At 42.9% G+C, this 10,605-nt stretch overlaps 1 protein-coding gene across 2 annotated transcripts in view; it reads left to right on the top strand.

Moving 5' to 3' along the window:
• The window catches only part of Atpaf1 (ATP synthase mitochondrial F1 complex assembly factor 1), a 29,988-nt gene extending 19,410 nt beyond the window's left edge, over window positions 1-10,578 (top strand). Inside the window, exon 9 of one of the 2 annotated variants that reach the window (XM_055610051.1) lies at window positions 10,164-10,578. In XM_055610051.1, coding sequence (XP_055466026.1) covers window positions 10,164-10,181 — 18 coding nt within the window. In that variant the 3' untranslated portion in view covers window positions 10,182-10,578. Of the gene's footprint in view, window positions 1-2,110; window positions 5,348-10,163 lie in introns of those variants that run through there. The other variant, XM_055610049.1, reaches the window with a different exon arrangement.
• The last annotated feature ends 27 nt before the right edge of the window (window positions 10,579-10,605 follow it).

Raw genomic sequence — 10,605 nt, 5'->3', positions numbered from 1 at the left:
GGTTGGTTGGTTGGTTGGTTGGTTGGTTGGTTGGTTGGTTGGTTGGTTGGTTGGTTGGTTGGGTTTCTGTTTCGTTTGGCTTTATAACATTTAAGGACATAGATACCAGACAATATTTATTTGTCTTGTATAAATCACTTTGACTATAAGACCCTAGTATAGTTGATTCAGCAGATAAAGGCACCCATCACCAAGCCTGATGGCCTGAGGTTAGTCCCCAGGACCCACATGGTAGAAGAAAAGAACCGACTATTGGAACTTGTTCTCTGATCTCCATTGGGTGAGGCTTGGCACACCTGCAAAAATGCACATATAATAAATGAGTTAGTAAAAATATAATTTTAAAAGATGTATTATTTTTAATTATGTGTACATGTAGGTCAGAGTGTGAGTATGTCATGTGAGTGCAGGTGCCCTCAGGGACCACAGGCATCAGAGCCGTCCCCAGAGCTGGAGTTATTGGTGCTTTCAGCCACCGTGACATGGATGCTGGAAATCAACTCAAGTCTTCTGCAAAAGTAATACACGCTCTTCACCCTGAGCCACCTCTCCAGCCCCAATTTAAAAATAAAAGGTTTAAATGAATGCTTCATATAAAGAAGTACAACATACAGAGACAAGAAGCACAGCCCATGGTTTTTATAAACTTATAGTTAGGCATACCATGCTTTTTTTTTTTCTTCCAATGCTAAGAATTAAACTTAGACATTTGTTAAGGGAAGTGCTCATCCACTGAGTTAAGTCCTGGCCCATGTAGCATACTTTGGGCAGTCATTTTTTTAAGTGATTTTTTTTTTCATAATTGAGTTTTTTTTTCTTTATAAGCAGGTAATAACAGAGAAATATATCCAGCCAGCTAGAACTATAGAATATGAAGAAAACAATAGTTTTTTTCAGTTATTTTTCCTTTATTTTATTTACTATTATTGTATGCGTGTATATGTATATGATGGGGAAGGGGTTGTAGCCACAGCATGCATGTGTGGAGATCAGAGGACAACTTTGTGCAGTCAGTTCTCTCCATCCATCTGTATTGGGGCGGCAGGGATCAAGTTCAGGTCTGTGGCAAGTGTTTATACCAACTAAGCTGTAACCAGCCTCGGTTAATTCTTCCATTAGGTTTGCGTTCCTCTAGGTACCCTCCTGTCATGCAGTTGACCTTTTCCTGACAGCATACTTTCTGTGCCTTGGAATTGGTTGTGAATGGCTACGTTACAGATTGTTCCACATTACCTCACAGCTTCTGTGGGACAGGAAGCAGCTTAGTTGGGTGGTCCTGGATCAGCCTCACAAGCTTTCTGTCAAGATGTTGCTAGGCCTGCAGTCATCTGAAGACTGACTGTGCTTAAGGATCCACTTGTTTCCTGAACACATTGGCTCTTCTTTAGGGCTGCTTGGATGTCTTCAGGATATGACAGCTTTCCTCAGAACAAGTGATACAAGACATACTCTTTTATGTCCCAATAACAAGAGCCCCTCCCAATCATTTCCCCATAGTCTGGTTGCTAGAAACAACTAATTCCATACAGCCTCACATTAGGAATGGAGATTAGCCTCTACCAAAGGAGGGAGGACCATGGAAATAGTGGACATTTTATAATCATCACAACTGGCTTTGCCACTTTTTCTGACTGGGGTGCTATCAATAACAAGGTAACAGGTTGTATTCAAGTGTCTGATTAGTCAAGAATATAGTGCTTGCAAACTGTTTCTTAGAGGAGGGTAACTCTTGCCCCTCTCTCAGGGATGTGTGTAATGATTATTTAAAAACTAGATAAAGAGAGAAATTAGGAACATATGAACTAACTTACTCAGTAAACATTATATTACTATGTATAGGAACATACAAACAAGTCATGTTGTCTGTATCTTTGAGAAATTTATATTAGAGAATCCAGACCCCCCCCCTCCAAAAAAAGACAAATATAAAAGAAACAGATGATAGTGGTAAACAGATGCCTTGGTTATGTGAAAAACAAACATCTAGCCAACATGTGAGAGGTCAAGGAGTCAGGGAAGCTTTCCAGGAACAGTGATTCCACCACAGAACTCAGACATAGAGCTCTAGTCCTAGACAGGGAGGTGCCTCACTACTCTCATTGCCTTGCAGAATGTTGCAGAAGCACAGTGCATCGCCAATCAGGTTCAGCTCTTCTACGCTACTGATCGGAAGGAGATCTATGGGCTAGTAGAGACCTTTAACTTCAGACCGAATGAGTTCAAATATATGTCTGTCATCGCTGAATTGGAGCAAAGTGGACTTGGAGCAGAACTGAAATGTGCCCAGAACCAGGATAAGACTTAGAGATATCTGAATTGGCCCTTCACAGAGTTGGCTCAGTCTTGGATAGCCTGAAGTCCACCAACAGAGCTCAACAACTGCAACAAACAGTCTGTGAAGAGTTACTGTATATGCTTCTTTCAAGATGTGGTTGTGGACATGAGCCCTAATGCTTGATATTCAGGAACAAAGATGTACAGATATTCTGATAATTACCTCTCAGCATAAGGGTTCCTTTTAAGTGTTTCTGGCCATTTGAACAAGAACTATTCAGGGATCTGCAAGACTATTGTCTGGGTTTTATTCAGTGTAACAGTGCAGTTGCATTCTGGCCGTTTTGACCTCATAGCTCCCAGTTTTGTGTCTTCATAAACTGTAGCAATAAGCTTGAAGATCTTAGAGGTATTGCCTTTATGTACTCTTTCCATGCACCAGTGAGCTGACTAAAAATAACCTAAAAATCCTAGCCAGACTCAAAAACAGCCAGCTAGTCTCATCAGAATAAAGACTTCTAGATGACCCTCCAGAGTTGCCATCAGTGTAACTCAGTGAATTTTGGTTATAGTTAAATGAACAGGTACAATGCCTGCATACTGTCAAACTGTCGCTTATAGCCCTGCTCCCTCTGCCCGTGAGAAGCTGATGAATCACTACAGTGTAAATAAAACCTTTTTCTAAGGAGATCATTCCAGATTTGCATGATTAAAAATAAAGCATTATATGAAAATTTGGGTAGAAGCGAACGTTCCCAGATTGAGTGTGGAGAATATAGCAGTAAAAACGAGTCTGGTTCTCAGACTTTGTTACACAAAATAGGAGCAACTAAGCTTTGCACCGTCGGTGGCATCAGTGCTGTGGGTTGACTTTATCAGAACTCATCTTGAGCCTCAATGATTTCTTGAAACACCAGAAATAAGCAACTTGTTCTCCAGCACCAGAAGCACATGGATCACTTTGTGGCTCCAAGTTCATTGGTGGAAAAATGCGTTGGGCCCATACCAACCTTATGAACTTAAAGCCGCAGGTGTCCCCAGTATTATCGGCAGTCCCTGTACCGCACCTCTCATTCGGTCTTAATATGCTGTCCCTGCCTGATCTTGTTGGATGCCACCAAATATGGTCAGTGGAACTTTCAGTAGTATTTTCAGTTTATGTATGTTCTTCATTACAGGATTTTTGTTCTTGTTTTTCGAGACAAGGTCTTCCCCCAAGCCCCCCAACTGAGGACTGAACCCAGGGACTTGCTAGGCAAGTGCTCTACCCCTGAGCTAAATCCCCAACCCTCATTACAGGATTTTTAAGGATAGGCCTCACCCAAAGCCTTTTAAATAGGTGTGGTGGTTTGAATAAGAATGACCCCCATAGGCTCATAGATTTGGATGCTTAGTTGAACCACTTGAAAGAATTAGAAAGATTTGGTGGCTTGTTGAAGGAACCGTGTCGCTGGGAGTAGGCTTGAGGTTTTAAAAGCCCATGGCAGGGCCAGAGAGAGAGAGCGCGCATTTGTGGGTCAGAAGGTAGCTCTCAGCTACTTCTCCAGTGCCATCCCTGCCAGCTGCCATGCTCTCTGCCATGATAATGGACTAAGCCTCTGAAACTGTAAGCAAGCCCCCCAATTAAATGTTTTCTTTTATAAGAGTGACCTTGGTCATACTATCTCTTCACAATAGAACAGTGATTAAGAAAGACAGTACGGTTGGCCATCACATTATTTTCTGGATAAAGAAACGTGTTTACTTAACCTGGAGAAGCTGTGCTTTCAGTTTCTCTAAAGGTGGAGTTGATTTCTAATGCAGCTTCTAGATCTGCTATGGTCCTACCAGTGCGCATTTTGAGAAACTTGAGTCCTGTCAACCCTGCAGTTTTCCTTGACTGCCTTCCAAGTTTCTAGATAATATACGTCCCAAGGCTCTTAGGCATTGGGTGGGGTTGCTTTTGTGGGTATCCAGCTATGTTTGCTTTTCTCTCCAGATAGATCCAGTTCTTAGCCATAGAACATTTTCATGGCACCTCTACGAGAGGGTGAAAAGATGATGAGAGGAAAAGAGCTAGCCACTCATTTCATAGTTCCTCCCAGCTTTGCCCTCGATCCCATTTGCCAAAGAAGGTTGATGCATCCCTGGGTAATTATATTAGATGTGACTAAAGTACCATCTGACTGCTGTTAATGTTTATTTTTACCAAACAGATCTAGCAAATAATAAATGAAAACCATAGCAGTTAGTCTATAAATTTGTTCCCTGACTCCAGCATGGTGTTTCTAAGGTATTGATAGGATTTGGAGCTCATTGAATTGGTTCATAGATTATCATTACTTTCATTAGCTTGCTGATGATAAATTGCTTAAACTCTAGTTGTTATGTTTCTTCTAATGCTATCTACCTCATATTATTGTGAGGATTATTGAGAGACTTCGGTTAGCTTACATACAGACTACAGTAGAATTTAATACATGCTGGGTCTCTTCCTCCTAAGGCCAGCACAGGCTAGGAATATAGCTCAGTGGCGGAACACTTGCCTAGCACATGTCAGGCCCTGAGTTTACTTTCCAGAATCAGACAGGAAGAACATTAAGTCAGCGTTTCAGATGTACAGTTCACCCTTCATTTCAGCTCAAACAACAAATCCTATCTCACTGATTCTCAACTTGAGGTACAATGGAATCATTTGAAAACACTTTAAAATGCAGTTCCTGGGCAGTGACCTGCTGAATCAAAGTGTGCACAAAGCACTAGGAGCCTACAATTTAGTATGTATTCTGGGTAATTAGTGAGCCTTTGCGAACCATTGCCTTACCTGTTCCTTGCAAATGTCCACTAGATGGGTCTTTTCTCACCTGCAGACATTCACACAGGATTTAGATTCCCCTGCTCTTTGTCTTCCTGGTAGTTCCTTTGTGTACTCCAGTTACATTGCACTATATTTATTTTTGTGTGTTTGCCCCACTAGACTGTGAGCTCCTTGAGGGCCAGGATTTATCTTTATTCTCAGTGCCAGGGACATGACCTGAACCACAGAAGAAACTCAACTGTTGAACAAATAAATGATACAGATTTTAGCCAAAAACTCTTACTGAGTTATGTGTTTCTCTGTTTAAATCCTGTAATGTTGTGGTTTGAATGTAAATTTCCTCACAGGCTCCTGTGTTGGAACACTCTCCACAGCTGGTGGCACTATTTGGGGAGGTTGTGGAACCGGTGGGAGGTGGGGCCTCACTGGCAAATGTATGTTAGGGAGCAAGGCCTTACAGGTTATACAAGCTTCTAGTTTACTACTCTGTTTCTCATCCATGTCCTCAATGTGAACAAGCCTGGGCTGCCACCTCCCACTGCCATGAACTCTGCCAGGCCTGACCAGCCATGATGGACCACACCTGCTGAAAGTACAAGCCCAAATAAATCCTTCCTTGCTTAAGATGTCTGCCAGGTGTGTGGTCACAGCAACACAAATGTATCAATACATTTGAACTTAAGACCTCCCCTTTCCGCTTAATCTCATCCTCTCCCCCCACCCCCAAAAGTTTCCTTTTTTTTTTTTTTTTTTTAAATTAAACAATTTTATATGTATGGGTACTTTGTCTGCATGTATGCCTGCTGCCTATGAAGGCTAGATAGGATGTTTGATCCCTTGGAACTACAGTGTCAGATGTTTGTGAGCCACCGTGTGGGTACTAGGAATCAAACCCCCAGGTCCTTTAGAAGAGCAGCCAGTGCTCTTTACTGATCGAGCCCTCTCTCCAGCCCCAGTGCCTCTCAGGCTGGCTTCATTTTACGGCCAAGGCTAGCCTTGATCTCCTGCCTGTCTTTACCTATTAGGTGCTGGAGCTACAGGCACACACCATGATTCCTGGCTTCTCTTTCTTTTAGTGTGGTTTTAGCGCTAGGAACTGAACCCCAGGATCCACCAGTGAGCTATTCCCAGCTTTTACAACTCAGCAGCTGCTCCCACAGCACTTACTGCCATGTTAAGTGCTGCACCTGGGAGGATGAGGGTGTGGTCCCTGCTCCCAAGCTGTGTATCCTCCCAAACTGTGTTGCTTGCCTCTGATTCTGAGCCTTATATCTAGAACCTGGTCTTGCTTTGCCTTGTTCTCAGAGTAGTCACACTTGTTTCTCTTCCAACTCATTTAGAAGGCAGAGTCATTCTCTACAATAGCAACCTTTTGTTCAGTCTGGGAGAAGAGGCATAGATGCCCACTCCCCCCCCCGGCACTAGATGAAGCCTTGTTTCAGCAGTTAAACTTTCAATCACCTGTTTATATACTTAAAGGGAGAATATAGCAGGGCAAACAGAGTCTCTGCTGTATGTAGTTTATATTCCCATAACAAAGACAAGTAAGTAAAGTAGTAAAATTATGTCAGCTAAAACACCAGCTATGATACATAAGGTGATGGACTGTTGAGTGAAAGAAATGGCTTACTGGCCAGGAAAGCTCACTCTGTAGAGGTCACTCTCTGTTGATATGAGGGCTGGAGAGAGAATACCCGGGAAAGGTGTGAAGATTTTGAAATATAAACATGCTTGTTTCTAGCAGAGGGTTAGTCCCTACCCTTGAGCGTAGTGCAGGCAAGACACTGACATGCACAATGACAATAAAAGATGGTGATCAATGCCATCTCCAAGAAGGGCAGGGAGGGCTTGCCCTTATCTGGTCTGGCAGGAGATACAAAGCTTGTCGGAGCCTGGTACTTGACAAGGTGGTAGTTTATGGCGTAATAGAAAATAACAGGTAAATATTATTAGAGCCTCAAAAGGTGTGTTTTATATTGTATGCACATGTGCATATATGCATACAAAGGAAAGAGTGAGGGAGAGGCGCTTTTCATGCAGAAAATAGAGGGTCCTGTGAGCCCAGAACTGGCCTCTGCTTTACAGTGTGTACACATTAACAATAGCCGCTAACATTTTCTGAGGCCTTATCATATGCCAGACTTCACATAGTCCCACCTACGAGATCAGCAGGCACCTGCGAAATGGGGAGAGGTACTGCCCACTCTCTTTATACTCTTCTACCCTGCCCCACCTCCAGCTCAGAAGAGTGCAACCTCAAACTCCAGCCACAGCGGTAAGCTCAGGTCTCCAGAAGGCATAGGTAGTAGCAGAACCAGTGCAAAGAAAGATGTCTGCCGACACTCCTGGTGATGAAAGAACAGTGTGAGCGTTTTGAAAGACACCCTGGTCTAACTGGAGGGAACCCTTCTGGTGTTCTGCTTACCCTCATGGACCAGGGTGGCAACACTGTTATGCCTGTCTGCTGACAGAGAAACTTCAGGCCTTGGGGAGAGGTGACTTGAAGGCACCTGCCTGAATCAAGAGCCACACGCAGAAAAGAAGCGGCTCCAGACTTAAGACTTTCCGTTGTTGTGTGCTGAGATTTGTTTCTCACATCCATTCACACAGGGATACTTCAGGGCTATTTGGGCCTCAAGAACTGGGATAAAGAGGTTCATTTATCTTTTCAGTTTTAACAAAAGAAGTCTTGGGATATCTGTAAGAAAAAAAAAATGGTTCCCAAACAAAAAAATAAGCCTCCTAAGATCCTCAGAACATTCAAGACAAAGTACCTTTGGATCAATTCACCAGGGCTTCAGGCTCTGGTGCCCCCTGATTTCTCCAGGCTCTCCTCTCTTGCTGGGCTTTGTAGCTTCAGCCATCTCACTAACAGTTTCCTGATCACTGTGCTCGGATTTCCTACTTCTGTCCTGGTCTTACCAGCTATTTGTTTATGTGATTGAACTGCCTAACCCCTTTCATCAAATTATTTCCTAATTGTCTTTTAAACATCCACTAAAACATTTCTACTTTCTTTCCCTAAATCCTGCTGTCCCCACATTGCCCCGCCTGGGTCATTGCTCTGCTGTCCCAGCATTTCTTTCTCAGCCTTTACAAAGATGACACTCTTTAGAGACAGGATTATGTTCTTGTTGTCCAGTATGGAATCTTCTAGAGAGTTAGGAGATCCTGGTGATTTTGAATGAATTCTTCCCAGATGATCATTAACTCAAACTCCCTGAGTCTATAAAACGTCCTTGAGGTCCAGTCTTGGCAAATCATATGTTTGTCCCAGTCCCAAACAGTAGCTATTTTGCTTACTCTTTCTAGAAGCTGCAGGTAGAGGAAAAAAAGGCAAGGGGCTGTCATGAGAAGCAGCCAAGTCTACAGCTGGTAAGCAGAAAGAATGGAAAAATAATGACTAAGCTTTTGGAACAAGACTGATTTTAGAGTAACAGCCTGGCTTGATTGTGTTCTTGTCCTGGCTCACTACGCTTCAACATTAAGAGTCCTTAGATATGGTCCTTCAAGAAACTCCAAGAGCTCCTTAGCAGTCAACAACCTGAGAGTCTGGTCCTTACCCCCAATGCATCCAGAAAATTAATGTTTATTTACTACTAAGTTTAAAATATTACTACCTGGTGACTCTTGTAGTTCCCTGTGCACCCAGAGCATTTGCAATGTGACATCGTCACCACCTTCCATTCTTATTTCTTCAACTATTTCTCATTATGACTGGTCAGATGAGGTTAAGCAGACATGTCTTAATTTTTGCCCTAGTATTACATGGAGAGAGAGGAGGTATACGTATTTGCTGAGACTCATTTGATATACAGTTCCCAAAAGGCTCTGGATATGTTTGCTTTCACAACTTGTTTTCTTTCATTTGGTCTTTGCAGCAATGCAAAAAGGGTAATATTAAATTCCCATTTTACAGATGAGAACACTGGGAAAACCACATTGTAAATTTTGAGTCAGAGCTAAATTAAAACACCAGCTTTGTCTCTTATCAGTTGTCTAACCATGCACTCTGAGCCTTTGAATTCTCATCTATAAGTAAAGGAATAGTCCTGTCTCCAAAGTGAAAAGATAATAAAACAATTGGGTATGTGTAGTGCCTAACACTCTAATGAGAGTGCAAAGTAGTAGCTGCTAGATTGAGTCTCTGGCCTGCTCAAGGTGCATGTCTCTATAGAGGAGTGGGACTTCTGGAATGTAAATTAGAAAAAAAAAAAAACTATGTAGACCTATTTCTGGAACATGTATTTCTATTATGCTATTTCCCATGCCGTTTTCAGAAAGCCTCTTCCAGGAATTTTGAAAGGCTTGAGTCCTGATCAGATGAGGGGCAGATGCTAAGAATTTGGGGAGCCTTGAGGCTGGATTTAGAAGCTGGAGCGTAAGAACAAAGAGAAGGACAGGTTACACTAAAGCCAGCTCACACAGGATATGGTAACGCTTTAGCACTCATTCGTCACTGCTGGGCCCAGTCCCACCCTTGGGCAAAGACATAGGGAGTAAGATACAGGCGGGCAGCCCTACAGCCAGCAAGCTAACCTCTGAATCAGGTAGCAACACCTTGAATTTGAGGCCAAGGTATCTAAGTACAAGTCATTCTTTATATATGGCTTATCTGAAGATTGTTTTTTAAATAATTTATTTAATTTTATTTTATGTACATCAGTGTGAAGGTGTCAGATCCCTTGGAACTGGAGTTACAGACAGTAGTGAGCTGCCACGTGGGTGCTGAGAATTGAACCCGGGTCCTTTAGGAAGAGCAGACAGTGCTGTTAACCACTGAGCCATCTCCAGCCCCAGGGGATTCCTTTTGTTTTCAAAAACTTTATTTATTTTATGTGTATGTATTTACATCCACAAAAAAAGTTATGGCTTTTAAAGTAAGCTGTTTGTGTGTCAAGCTGATAAGGAGTAGAGTGTAATGTTCTTTTGTTGTTGACACAGAATCTCTCTAATGTAGCCCTAGCTGTTCTGGAACTCATGCACATCAGGCTGACCTTGAATTTACTGAGATCCTCCTGCCTCTGCCTCCGTGCTGGGAGGCAGCACGCCTAGCTCTGTGATGGTTTTTTTTTTTTTTTTTTTTTAACAGCACCTTGCTACAAAGTAGAAGAGCCTGAGAAGCGGCACCTGAAGAGTTGTGCTGAATTCCTCAATGGATACAGGGGGACCACGCCAGCTCTGTCAGCTACCTTCTGGTAGCAGGGCAGAGCTGTAAAGGGGGTCCTAGGCAGAAGGAAGATTCTTCACCTTTTGCTTGCTCTGCCTTCCCTCTTGCTGTCAAGTTGATTAACTCTTTAGTTGCTATGATGATTTCTTTGCTGATAGAAGAACCACCATTTCCAGGCTTCCATCATTAACAAGAGCCAGTGCCTCTCCAGGAACCTTCCAGACTTTCAGTGCTAGATTGGGGTTCCTGAGGCACACATCTTAGTGGACTGAGCAACTGCTGGGTTGTCAGTCTCTCCAGCGAGAAAAGCCACCATGGGACGACTCAGCTGCTGGGAACCCAGCCTCTAGGACCAGGCAGCAAC

This window comes from Psammomys obesus, unplaced genomic scaffold, assembly GCF_907164565.1.
Source record: "Psammomys obesus unplaced genomic scaffold, mPsaObe1.curated_primary_1811, whole genome shotgun sequence".
NCBI lineage: Eukaryota > Metazoa > Chordata > Mammalia > Rodentia > Muridae > Psammomys > Psammomys obesus.
The sequence above is the reverse complement of the archived record's forward strand: the minus strand, read 5'-3'. Positions and strand labels throughout refer to the sequence as shown.